Raw genomic sequence first — 14,801 nt, 5'->3', positions numbered from 1 at the left:
AAATTCCCTTCATACGAGTTATATCATTTTGCGTTACCACGAACAATGTGATAGAGTGTTTTATCCTATAGTCTAGCTAACAGAGTGACTTACCAAATTTTTGAATTTTTTTTGGCCAATCTGTTATGTGAGAAATGGCATATCAGTATGTTTTCATTTGGATTTCACTTTTTCTGAATGATTGTTGACTTCTTTGTCAAACCGTGCTGTTTTTTTAAAATTAGAATACTTAAAAAGTATTTTATAAAAGTTGCAAAGAATAATTTAAGATATACATTTTTTGGTTATATATTGGAAGTTTAACACAGATTATTTTAATTTTGAATTAGAATGTTAAATTATAATGTATAGGAAAATAAAATAGACATGATTCTGAAAATAATTTCTAAAGTTAAATATTTTAATTTTATTCAAATGTCATAGAAACTATGCAAAAGAAGTAATCCTCACATTCATAAACAATCATTTATTGCAATTATAAAGCTTATAGTATAAACTTTGTAAAGTCTTAAAATGTCTAGAGGAAAGGAAGAAGTCTGTAAATGATCTTGTAATTGCAGAGTTTGTACTTTCCTACAGTAGATTAATATTTGATAAAACACACAAGCCAAGTATATTATATTTCATGCTGTAGTTCAAGACCAAAACCATTTTAAAGAAAAATATCCTCCCCTAATAATACCAAACACGTTGAGTTCTGGCCCTTACTCTTGGAATATTTGAGTTTTTCCTGTGTTCCTGAAGAGTGTTCCTAAATACATTTAATGCCTCATTTTGGGTGAATAGAGCATATCTTATTAATCTGCCTTCAACAAATGGTGTCCTCTTCAACAAGAATTTTATTTTCCTTGGAAGAGAAAATATTAAAGAAAGGATAATGGAAAATGATTCCTGCCAATTAATTCTTAGTTATTTTCTTTCCTTTCAGCACCTTCCCTGATAGGTGTGGTAAGGAAGGACTGGGCATCCCAAAATAGCATTGCCCTATCATGGCAAGCACCTGCTTTTTCCAATGGAGCCATTCTGGACTACGAGATCAAGTACTATGAGAAAGTAGGTCTTATTTGGAGCTTCCTATAAAACTACATATATACGCATATGTATGTATATATTAAGCATGTCGTTATACAATATTATTTTAAAACCTGTTCCTCTTTGGCCTAACCTAACCTCACACCTTCTGTTTCTTTGAATCCTCTATAACTTACTATTCTGCTTCTAATTCTTAATTAATTTATTTTGATTTGTGTCAGATTAAAGTAGAAGATGTAAGATCTTCATTTCTGTCATGACCTACTCTGTAGAGTGTTACAATATTCTAAGAAGTAGTCATTTAGTCATTTCTTCAATTTCTTCAATTTATAGTTTGGTTACTATAAGATTGCTTCTAAAATTCAGTTAAGAAGAAATTTTAATATTGAATTACTATAACCTAAAGTGGGTTTTTGTAGAACATATCCTTTGCCAGTGAGTTTAAAGTTACAGTCTGCTATAATTTGGAAAGCATTATTTAAGGGATAAATGGAAATAGCTTATAAATGAAATACTTTCTTTACATTCAGGTTAACTATTTTATAAGAAGCTAGCAAGATAAACTCAGTTGACAAATCCTTATTTATGATAACGGAACCCTTATTTCCATTTTTGCTATATAAAATTGTTCTCAATTAGTATAATTCTCCAATTTATATACTTTATTCTCTTTATTATATTCATATTCTTTAGACTTTTTTCTCTCATTTCTCACCATTACCATAGTCTTGGCATCAATATTACAACAGACCACATAGTCAATTCTGATATGTCTCATTGTGTTAATACTACTTCTAGAAATTTGCAAAGGGAATGTTAAATAAAAATTTTCATGTACAATTATATGTAATATCCAGTGGTAGGTTACAATGAGAAAGAACATCTTGCATTTCTGTACCTTACTGGAAGCAAAGGAAATCATAAAGGAATTTAGTCTTCCTCTGAAGAAATAGAGGGCAAGAGGAGAAATAGAACCCTACTTTTTTAGTTTGTTTTGTGCTGCTATAACAGAATACCACAGACTAAGTAATAAACAGAAATTTATTGGCTTGTGGTTCTGGAGACTAAGAAGACCAAGATCAAGGGTCCAGCATCTGGAGGGAAATTCTTGGTTAGTCATCCCATTGTGGGAGGACAAGGCCAGGGTGAGAGAGAAATAAAAGGAAGCCAAACTCATCCTTTTATAGGGAGCTTACTTCTGCAATATGAAACCCACTCCCATGGTGACACCAACCTCACAGATGAAGCCAGAGCCTTCATGGCCTCACCACCTTTTAAAGGTTCTATCTCTGGCTACTGTTACAATGGTAATCAAATTTCAACACAAGCTTGGAGGTGACATTCAAACCATAACACATAGCTTCCTCTATTCCACTGCTTCAGAGTAAATCTAGTTTTGATAACGGGAGAGGTAACTTAGTAGCGCAGCTGTATGCATTTTTTGTCGCTCTAATAATTTCAGCATTATGTAGTCAATAAAAACTCTCATTATCTTTAAGTGACATAGGTAAATCCATAGCCTAAAAAAGGAAAACTTTACTGAATTTAAATTGGAATATAGATTCTGCAAATTAGCCTGGCCAAGATGTGCTCAGAAATCTGCTGGGCTAGCCTTTCAAATGTTATACCCTATAGCACGCTGTCACAAGAAAATATATATTTTATGTTCACTGGTTTAAATATATTTACATACACTCAAAATTTCTGACTATTTAACAAGCAACATGAACATATAAACAAGCAACTTTGTAGAATCAAAATATTTCTCTGTGTTTTATAAGGGTTATATTTTACACACAGAAAAATCACTGTCCAATTTTATAATCATTTATACCTTATATGTTTGAGGATGAAAATAACTTGCAGTATTTCTAAGTTAGGATAAATCATACAGATTCAATAGAAAGAGAACCACATTCACCCAATCAAAATTTTAGAAATCAATATAATTCTGAATATAGTAATTAACATAATATTTATGTTCATTCTTGTATGTATAATATTTGGCTTTATTACACAGGTTTTAGTTGAATGATGGATTAGATGATATCATGAAAAAGTTTATTTTGTAAGAAGATAGCAATAACCCACTACTAATGGATTAAACATGGAGCTGGAAGTCAAGGATTTCTAATTCATATACTGACACTGCCTTTCATTATGCTTATGGCCAGAAAAAGTCAATTAATCTCCCTATGCCTCAGATTTCATATTAATAAAATGGAAGTAAATATATCAACATTTTTGGTGGGTTGTAAAGATTATGTATAAATAGGCCTAATGATGAATGGCTCTAAGTTACCAGTTAAAATCACTGAAGCAAGCATTAAGGAAATATTTAGCAAATAATACAACATAGAATCAGAAAATGATAGCATGGGAATTATGTACAACAAAATAAGCAAACTCCCAAGGGAACTAGCAAAAGAATAGGACCAGTGATACTGTGAAGGAAGGTGCCAGTCATACTCATGACAATGAGGGAAGCTCTGGATTCTAAATTATATCTCAGAGTTCATCTTAGGAAAACAAAGAATCTGGGCTTCTCTACTCTGGCTCTCGTCCGTTATTGGCTACAGCCCTTGGTGGAAGTACACATATGGTGTGCAGAAAGATTCATAGGCACCTCTGGTTCTCTGCAGTGGCTCCAGTAGCCCCGTTTAGTTTCTGAAGAAGGCTACAGGTACAAGCCCTTAAACACAAAACACACAGGAACTGGCGAATGGAAACAGAAAAGGTAAAAGTGATCCAAGTTGATTTTCTGGAGCACTAACTGTTAACAAAGGTAGCTAAATTCTTGAAGAACTATTAGAGAATTAATGCTTCGCTCATTGTAATATTTATATACTCTTCAGTGTTTAATATTGGTGCCATGTTGTTAAAAAATTGCACTTCATCAGTTATTCTATATTGCTATACACATAATTGATCCACAAAAGGTCAATATTTATACCATTCTTTGAGGAATTGATACTGTTTTATTATTTCAAATGCATTTTTCTGTAAATCAGGAAAGAAGTTAACCTGCTTGGAATGTGAAGTGTCTACAAATATCTGAGGTTAAACAACATACTATTGTGACCAGTGATCTTCGCTCAGAGAGTGTTATATATTAGAAAAAAAGCTCTGGTCTGAGTATTCAAATATTTGAGTTAGGCTCAGATATTAACTTTTTTACTTCTATTTTCTCATCTGTAAAAGAAGCACCTAGAAAGATCCAGCTCTAGGTTATCTTTTACAGTTCTAGCTATTGTCAAAGGCTAATGTTTGTGTCTGTACTGTTAGACAGATAAATTATCTTATTGTTATGCCATCCCTCAGATAACTGGTTTTTCATTGAAATATACTGAAATTGAACACACTTGTGCACACACACACACACACACACACACACTTTTCAAAATACCTCACCAAAGAGAGCAGTATTCTTAACAGCATAATTATACATAAAAATTAAGACCCTGGCATTATTCTCCTTCTCTGTCTGTATGTGTGTGTGACATGTCTGAGTGTGTCTGTGGTCTGTGTGTCTGTGTGTTTGGGTATTCAGTGATATGTGAGAAAGAAAACATATTGCTTTATGGGTTATAATTAGTTAGATATTCCTTATTCATTTAATTATATTCCCTAAGTTTTAGTCACTTTTATTTTTCATACTCAGTCTTTCATTTTCCTTTAACTCAAGTGAATACAACTTGACTATGAAAGGGCACTTTAAAATAATATGGGGACTCAAGATAAGTTGCAAAACTTTTTTCTGTTTTTATTTATATTTAATTAACATAATAATGCTTTTGTCCAATAGGCTTTCCAGTAGAGCTCATTTTTATGATGAGGGAACTAAGACATCATCTGCTCCCAACTTCTCAGTCTTCCCCTTCAAAACAGTGCAAAACCTCTTCTAGTCACATTGAATAGGAATCATACCCTTTGTCTTTGTTTTGTGATGCTATAACATAATATCTTAGACTGGGTGATTTATAAGAAACAGAAATTTACGTCTCACAGTTCTAGAGGCTGGGAAGATCAAGGTGTCAGTGGGTTTGGTGTCCGGTGAGGGCCCCCTCTTCACTTCCAAGATGGCTCCTTGAATGTCATATCCTCCACAGGGGAGAAATGCTATTCCTCACCCAACAGAAGAGCAGAAAAGCAAAGAGAGGGGAAGGGGAGGGCCATACTTGCCTTTTCATAAAGCACCAATCCCACCCAAGAGGGCATAGGCTTTATGGCCTAATGATCTCTTAAGGGTCCCACCTATTCATACTGTTACCATGGCAATTAAGTTTCAAAATGAGTTTTGGAGGGGACATTCAAACCATAGCACCCTTTTATCTCTGTTCTTCCCTTCTGTCCTTACCCTTTTTGTCCACATTCTTGATTCTTCCTCCTGTGCCCTCTTTTACCTTCTCCTCCCTACTTTTCCCTCTTTCCTGTTTTTCTCTACCCAAGCAAGACACACGTCTTTCTCTTGCTTCTTTGTTATTTCATTATTCCCTTAGTCTGTTTGGGCTACTATGATAAAAGCTAATATACTGTGTGGCTTATAAACAATGGAAATTTATTTACCATAGTTTTGGAAACTGGGAAGTTGAAGACCAAGACTCCCGAAGCTTTGGCATCTGGTGAGGGCCTTTTCAGGTTGGTTCATAGACAATGGTTTCCTCACTGTGTATTCACATGGCAGAAGGGTAAGGGAGTTCTCCAGAGTCTCATAAATTATAAGGGCAGTAATCCCGTGCATGGGGGCTCCACCTCCCATCACCTAATCATCTACCAAAGACCTAACCTCCTATACCATTACCTTGGAGGTTATTATTTCAACATGTTAATTTTGGAAGGACATAAACATTCAGACTCTAACAGTTATATTTACCAAATTAGTCTTGTTTAGCATTATTTATTTGTGCATCTGGACTCCCCTAGTAGTTTACAACTCCCTGAAGAAAAGAGGTTATTTCAACACTCAATCTTTGCCTAACACAGCTATTTCCTTTCAATAACATTCTAGTTGAATTAGAAAAATGCTGTCTTTGTTCAGAACTCATTCCCAGGAAATTAAGAAATCATGTAGCCACTGTAAAATTACCTTGAAGGCAGAAAAGAAAGAAAGCAAGCCTCCAAGATTTTCTGTTTCTACCTGTTCATAAGAAAGACCCATACACATATGTTCATAAGCTGAGAGAACATTCTGTTAAGAAGAAGAGTGTAAGCTCATGTGAACAAGGATTTATTTTGTTCACTTTCCTATCCTTAGTGCTCACAGAGGCACATAGGTGGCAATCCATAGACACTGATTTTTGACCGATTATATGCCAAGTACTCTTAAGTGTTTTGTAAGGACTAACTAATTTACGGCTAAAAGCATTTGAGGAAAATATTATTATTCTTCCGATTTTACAGATGAAGAAACTAAGGCACAAGAAGGCTAAGTATCTTTACCAAAATCACATAGCCAGTAAGTGGTTGTTATAGCTGGCCGTCATACCTTACATTACACCGGATGTCTCAGAAAGTCAGTGCTTTCTGCTGATGCTGATTTTCTAGGTTCCCTGAGGCCAAACATTTCATTACTCTCTCATGCCAATCTTGCATCTGTAAAGTGGCAGGAATACAACATACCTATCTCACCGGGGTGTTGTACAGCTTCACTAATTATCAACTGGTAGCTCATTTTGCAAACATGAATCCCTCATAACAGTTCATTATTCCCACATCCAGTATTTTAAGACACTATGACTATTAAAGTCTTTCTCAAAGTGCACTTGTTAATTTTTATCACAGTCAGCAGTTTTTAGATTTTAAGAAAACTCATCATGGAAAAGGTAGCATTTCTTGTATCCAGATGGTCAATAATTATTTATATAAAAGGATGAATTAACATAACCTGCCCATGTTTTGCCTAGTTCACAGATTATAGAAAAACTATATTTGCTTTTTAGTTAAAAATAAATAATTTTGTGACACTGAGAATAGTCTATTAGTAAAAATGGAAGGAAGTTTGTGGAAAGCTTTTCATTATGGGAAATATTTTTATCAATCAGGGATGATTTAAAGTAGGCTCTTTTAAAAGAGGATTGAAGTCTTAGTGTCTTTTCTGAAAGTCACTTACTCTTCAATATCACACTTTGCACAGTAAGTCTTCTTCCTTCCTAATCCTCTTATTCTACTTTCTCAATATAGTTTTTCTACAGGTAACAACCTAGTAATTATCCCTCATTTTTCTAACGATAATCAGTAATGCGTATCTATATATAAAAATATATGAAGCAATTGTAGCGATAATCAACATAAGAAAGAAAAACAATTCTTCCTTTTTATATGCTGCTCAATATACATTTCTCATTTTCTTTTATTGTATTTCCTTTATTTAAGTGTTTGCCCAAGGGAAGAAGAGAATTTTATCTTTACTTCAGGAAAGTCACTCTTACCTCCATCCATTATTTAGGTACAGAAACACATCTTTATTCTCTGCCTGTTCCTTCCCCTGTGACCATTTAATTTATACATTTTGCAAGCTTTAATGTAAACTATCATATAAAGTTAAATGTGGTTATTATACAAGGAACTGTGAAAACTGTGATTGGGGAAAGTATGGATCACATGGGGATCTTGCTGAAATGCAGATTATAATACATTTGATTGGGTGGGTGAGTAGTGTTAGGGGTGGTAACATGAGATTTTGCATTTCTAGCAAACTCCTAGGTGATGCCAGCATTGCCCTGAGTTGCCAGTCTCTAAAAGCCCTACTTCTTCCTCACCTCATTTAATTGAGTGTTGATAAAGGGGAAAGTAATCAGAATGCTCTCAACATACACATGAACTTATATGCTATGTCTCTATAAGTGGCTAGCATCTCTGTAGATTTTACATGATTTGTAGATGTTTTTAATCTGTAGATGTTATATGACATCAGAACTACAAGTTAATCTGAAGAAAAATGCAGTAAATAAAGGACCAAGTCAATTTTGGATATAATTCGGTGTTTATAATGGAATCAGCAAATTCCTGAACTGCTAACTGAAGTTTTTATGAGTTTCTTTTTTTCATAATTATTTGTTGCAGTGTCCACCACAGATAAATTAGTTGTGAACATTTGGTACTAACTGAAACAGTGTTACCTGAAGAGAGAAAACAGACAGCAGGGGAATTTACTGATATAAACCCTCATTATAAAGATTTCGTATATAATTTCCATGTTATTCAGCAAACATCACGTTCTCTGTGGAAGCTTGTCTGGCTTAGTAAGCCTAGGGAGGAACATAGTGCCTATAGCAGAGATTCTCATGGTAGCAAGACTCTGACTGGGGCCAATACTACATCCACAGCAGCATCTGTATGGTGTACACTTATCAAATAGAAAGAAATTAAAAATATATTAACACCAACGTTGCAGAGTCTGCATATATATATGTGTCACACACACACACACACATATATGTCTACTAACTATACCTCTAAAGTGTCTCCTGTTTTATAAAAGTTATTCTATCTTTGGTTTGGCTTGAAGAATGGATTTGTTTAAAATTATAGAAGCTGAATTTCATGTATTAAAGATTTGTACATCCAAGAAAGGAAAAAAATAGTTGATAAAACTAAGGACTCTGAATAAACTTCATTGAAACTTTTGAATATGCTATGGGGAAAAGAAACATCTTTCTTTTCTATCTCTAGGCTCATGGCTGAGGTCCTCATAAAACCCGATTAAGAAGAGAAAAGCCTACAAATTTATTTAATATAAGTTTTACATAGCCTTCAGATATAAAGACCCAAAGAAACAGACCAACCTCTGTATTTTTATGCTTAGGTTTGATCAAAAGCAAACAGTTGTACCGAAGTATGATTAAACAAAGGGATGTGATCCAATGATAGTAAACTCAGGGGAAATCACTTAGCAAGGCCTATTGTTCAGATTATTTTTTATATATTTGTGTCTTTATAGATAAGGATATTCTTTCCTCTGGGCATAGGGAGAGCACCTCTCGAATGGGAGTCTCTTGACCTGATTCAGAGGAGGAGGGCGGGGAAAGGTCAAAGGGTGATCTTTCTACTTTTGCTGTTTGCTCAAATTCCAAGGTGCTATATTTAGAGATAGCATGTTTTGAACCCCATCAATATCTAAATTTATAGACTGAAATAAAGGTTATAGACTGAAATGAAACTATCAAAAGTTTATGTTCTGGTTACTAGAAAACAAAACCCTCTTTACTACTGCTCAGAAGGCTGGGATTCTTTTAGTGGTATAGAGTCACAATTGTACAATTTCAGTCCCAGACTGGTGTTCTTGAGTACAACTAGGTAAGGCTGCAAAATTAATCACACTTCTGCTAAATTGCCATATTTCTGTCAGCTCTAAGTTACACCTTTTAATTCAGTTTCACATTCTAAGCTCAGATTCATTTGCTTCCATATTCCTAGTCATACATTGCTGAATTTGCTTCCCCACCACTTTCCTGAATTCCATGTCTTTATCTCTTTATCAATGAGGTTAGAATAAACAATCTAAGGTGTTTTCCAATTCTGAACTTCCGTGACTGCAGAAGCTTATTATTTTTATTTTGTTACGCTTTGTTATGCAAGGTGACAGGAAAAAATCAAATAAGACTAAGGAATGAACGAGGTATTTGATGTTTTCAGTGAAAATATGATATATGTAAAAATTAAAAATTACAGAGAAGTACAGAAAAATATAAGAATGAAACAGCAATTCCGTTTCCTCGGCAATCTGGAAATCTACATATTTTACTATCGAGTTTTGCATTTATAAGAAAAGAGAAAACATATAAAGCTATTTTTAAGTAATTATTAACTTCTAAAAAATGTTCAGTTTGTCTTAAGGAATCGGTTCTGTTTGGAGGAAAGAAAATAATACAATATGGGATATACTTGGGGAGTCCAGAGGTTATGTTATCTGCAATATTAAATTATCGGAGTCCTTTTTAAGCATTTGGGCTAATACCCACCAAGAATCAGTGTAGCTTGGGATTTACAAATTTATACAAAATTCGCATTTTTCTATTTTTTTTTAGAAAATTCCTTCTGGGGAGTAACAAGGACATAAATTCAAAATTCCTCTAAATTTCTGTTCTAGTTTGGTGAAAATCAAGGAGACAAAACTCACAGACACCATTTTTAAAAAATGTAACATTGCCATGCATTCAAAGTACAGTCAGCCTTCAAAGAACTACTCTTCCAGCAATGAGAAATATAAATATAGTGTTGCTACTTTTGAAAGCCTGTAAACCAAAAAGTGACTGAAACAGGTCTCAACAGATAGAGGTTTATTTTGCCAAGGTTGAGGGTGCGCCTGGGGAAAATTAAAAATACAGCCATGGAGCATCTGTGACCTCAGTGTTTTCCAAAGGGGTTTTTGGGAACTTAACTATTTATGGGGGAAAGAGCAAGAAGGAGGGAGAAAAGGGGAAGGAAGGTAGGCAGTGAGGTAGATGCTTACATTCTTATGAGGCTCTGATTAGCCCCGATACATCTACATTTTATGTGTGAAAACAGGGAGTAAAGAAAAAAGTCAGTTATGCATTGTCTTGGTTAGTAAATCTACATTTTACGTAAGATAAACTAAACATGTGAAAAGAGGGTGCAAATGAAATGAGGCTATGATACAAGGTTGTGAAATTACAGCTGTCTGTCTGAGAACTAAAGGAAAGCAGTTTTTGCATTGTTCAGTTCCCAAGCTTAACTTTCTCTTTCACATGGTGTGTTTGGGGTCCTGAGATTATATTTTTTCACAGGCCAAGAGTACAAGGCAGGCACCTAATTTACTATCCCAAAATGATAAAGGACTTAATACCTGAAGGTAAATCTTACTAGAATTATAATACCTAAAGATAAATCTTACTAGAATTACAATACCTAAAGATAAATCTTAGGAGTTTTTAAATATAAATTTCAAGATAAGAGCTGCAGCTAGCTTTTGTTATCTAACCCTTAGCAAGTTTTTCCTTGATAACTGACTTTACCAAGAGTTGACTGAGCCATATTCCCTGAAGACAAATGCAAGATTTGTTCATTTCAAATGCAATTTAAAATGCATTTGCAAACATTAAAATTATGTTTGTTCCTATTCCTTAAACCATCACTATTTGGGGCTATACATACAAACATACTTGCCAAATCATAAAGTAACTTTTTGCTTCTGATAACTTCCATTACTCTTCCTTCAATCTGAAAATCTTATTAAGAAAAATCTATATAGTGAACAAAGATGTATTTATTTCTTTCAAGGATTTTGAAACCTATGAAAACTTGTGAGGTTTATATTAAGAAATTTCCCAAAAATGGCGAGGTGGCTTTTTACAGAGTTGCGTTGTTTGACTGCATTTATCTTCAGGAAACATAGTAGAGGAAACATATACCATACAGAGGTAAGGCAGAGTAGCAACTTACTTTAGTAGCTATCGGAAATTTAATCAGGTTTCCTCATAGAAATATTCTCCTCCAAGAAATGCTTCTGTAAAAAAGTGTATGTGTGTTTGTGTGTGTGTCTAAACTGTGCATTTTAAAGCACAATTCTTATTAGGCTCTATAGCTTTCAAAATGTTATATTATAAAGAAAATGCAATCTTTTAATAAAAATTTTCCTTAAGAAACAGGTGAGCTTTTCTGTTCTCCTGCTAATTTAACTTGATTTGCAGATTTTTACTACCAGAGGGGAAGTCTAACCTCCAAGATTTGTAGTATATTCAGCTTTAGGAAATGTGCCCTGTTGGAGAAAGGGAACCCATGTTTATTGTAGGGACAAGATCTGATTTTCTTGAATAAATCAGAAATAGAATAAAAAATGAGTTGGACAATAAAATGTTTGTACATTTCTAATCCTTGAAACTGCTTTTTGGTCTTGAATGTAGACAGCAAAATCTTTATACTTCAATTGGATTATGAAAAAGACAAAAATAATACTAGTATTTACTGAGTGTATTTCTTTGATGTGACTCATATTAAGACAAGCTAATTAGCTGTTAACCATTTGAGAAAATACTGACCTACTTCATCATTATCACTTAGATTTGAGCCAACTGGCAATTTAAGAAACTGTAATAAAAATATAGTTTAATATTGATGAAACACTAAAAGTGAATAGACTGTTGCAATTTCGTTTTTCTTCTTTTTCTCTTTTAATATTTGGTGGCTTTTTAATGGATTCATATTGATATTTTTGAAGTAAGGTATCTGATAAATATGAACAAAAATGTACTATAAATTATAATCATAAACTGGTTGAAATAAAATTGAACTGTCTAGTTCTATTATCAGCTCTGTGTCTAACTAGTCGTAGACCTCGGACAAGCCCTTAAACTTCTCTTTGCTTCAATTTCTGCCAGTCATTGAAAATGGCTTTATTGTATTATTTTTATGCTCTTTTTCAGCTACTGGAGAATCAAAGTTAGTAATTCCCCAGTCATCACGTATGTTGACAGACTTAGGTTAGAATTCAGGCTTTGACACTAATTAGCTGTGTGACCAAGGCTTCTATTGACCTCGCAGGCCAACCCTAGGATAATGTGAGAGACTGTGTAATGGTGTGACTACCAGAAGGTGGGAACCTTTGAGGTCAATTGTAAAGGCTGACCATTGTATCAGGCAGCTTGGCAGCACCTGTGGTGCTTTAGTTTGACTTCAACAGAAATTTATCTGGGAAGAAATTAGATATACCTGTTTTGAAGTGCCCATGGTTTTTAAACAATACTCTAGACAGTTCAGTGATATGACAATTTCCTTTTTTAGAATTTCCCTGCAAGACTGGACTATGCGGTCCAAAATTCACCATATTAACTTTAACTGTATACACATAACAGATCTTTTTAATTTCCAAATAATTGGGTCATATCATTTAAATATCCGATGAAGGATATTTCCGTTTCTAAAATAAAATAAAAATCCAAATTTTTCAAGTAAGCAACCTTATGTATACCCCCGTTATAAAAGATAAACTTATACCTTTGCCCTCATATTTGGCTCTAAAAATTTATGTCCTTTTGACACTTGTAACACCTTAATAATTTTTGATAAGTAAAGTAGACCAGCTTCTGTGAGAGAAAATTCCTGTTTTACACAAGGGTAGAATAAGCTTTGTAAACAATGGAAATCTTCTCTCAATATATAATTATTAATAGAAACTAAAGATATGTGGGAAATTTAATTTTTCACTATTTTCAGTAAAAGAGATTCTTAAACTTGATCATATAAACCAACAGAGAGGCTTTTTAGGTAATTAAAAAATAAAATATTTAACTTTTCCTGAATCAATATTAGTCATAGTATCAAAAACAAATAAATGATGTGCCGCATAGCTGTATAAGGAGCCATGGCGAGATAAACAGATCAACTCATAGTATGGAGCAATCAGCCACAAAAGTAGCATGAATTTGTGTGTGAGAGAGAGATTGAAAAAAAGAGAGATTTAAATCCTGAGTATACATCCTAGCACAACCTTTCTTTTCTTTTTAATTTTTCCTAAGTCAGGGTTTGCTCTGTGGCCCAGGATGAAGTATAGTGGTGCACTTATGGCTCACTGCAGCCTCGAACTCCTGGACTCAAGCAGTCCTCCTGCTTCAGCCTCCCAGAGTGGCTAAGACTACAGGAGTGTGCCACCACTCCAGACTAAGTTTGTTTTTTGTACAGACAGAGTCTTGCTTTGTTGCTTGAGCTGGTCTCAGATTCCTGCCCTCAAGCAATTCTCCTGTCTTGCTTTTTTTTTTTCAATTTAAAGAGACAGGGTCTTGCACTGTTGCCCAAGCTGGAGTGTTGTGGCACAATATCAGTTCACGGCAACCTCCAGCTTAAGTGATCTTCCACCTCAACCTCCTGAGTAGCTGGAACTACAGGCACATGCCAACTCACCCAGCTAATTTTTTAGCTTTTTGTAGAGACAGGGGGCCTCACTATTTGTCTAGGCTGGTCCTGAACTTCTGGGCTCAAACAACCTTCCCACCTTGGCCTCTCGAAATGCTGGGATGAAAAGCATGAGCCACAGAGCTTGGGGTTTTGTAAAAATAATGGTTGAATTAAGGGTTGAGTTTTGAAATAGAAAATTAAATTGAGAAAGGCCATTTCCCAAGAATTTTTTATATAGATTTGTATTGCTTAATATATTCAAATAAATATCTTAATAAAGGCATGGCTAAACACTGAGGCATTCCCCTGCTTCAGCCAATTCTCTGAACTCTGTGATATTGGCTCATCTTTTCTAATTGTTAATCAGTGCACCTCTTTAAAAAAGGAATTTCTTTTAGAGAATGCCTTACTTTCTTAATTTAGATAGGTACTTAACATCTTCAAGAAATGCATCAAACCTTTAAAATTTAGAGAAAAAATAATTACTACAAAAATGCTCTGGGACTTAAACTATTACGACTAAAACTGTTTTAGCTGATTCCCGCATAGTAAGCGATGTGTATTAAGCTGCTTCATTTCCCGACTGTACTATTATTATCCTCATTCCTCAAGGGTAGACTTAAGTGTCTTAGATTCTCAAATGAAAGGGAAAAAACCTAAGTCTGTATTCTGCTTCAGATAACTAGAAATAATTATGAGGCTTCTTTGACCAGATATAATTTTTGCCTTGGAGAGCAGAGCAAAGCCCCTTGCAACAGCCATTATTAATGACACTGATATAATTACTATTTGAAAAAAGGAAATCTGCCCAGAAAAATCAATTATAAACCACCAAATGTTCCTTGGACTTTTCAGAGAGATTCTATGCCTGTTGTCCCTCATGACCTCTCCATTAAGAGACTGGTTGGCTATATTCCTAA

The 14,801-nt window shown here is 34.3% G+C and overlaps 1 protein-coding gene across 3 annotated transcripts in view; it reads left to right on the top strand.

Annotated features, from left to right (window-relative positions):
• EPHA6 (EPH receptor A6) overlaps positions 1-14,801 on the top strand; it is a 991,737-nt gene that overhangs the window by 622,343 nt on the left and 354,593 nt on the right. For all 3 annotated transcript variants that reach the window (XM_012474152.2, XM_012474154.2, XM_012474153.2), the window contains one exon: positions 929-1,053. In XM_012474152.2, coding sequence (XP_012329575.2) covers positions 929-1,053 — 125 coding nt within the window. The remainder of the gene's footprint in view (positions 1-928; positions 1,054-14,801) is intronic.

Source organism: Aotus nancymaae, unplaced genomic scaffold, assembly GCF_030222135.1.
Source record: "Aotus nancymaae isolate 86718 unplaced genomic scaffold, 86718_ANA_hifiasm-v0.15.2.pri h1tg000022l_1, whole genome shotgun sequence".
NCBI lineage: Eukaryota > Metazoa > Chordata > Mammalia > Primates > Aotidae > Aotus > Aotus nancymaae.
Note: the sequence above shows the minus strand (reverse complement) of the source record. Positions and strands in the feature narration are given on the sequence as shown.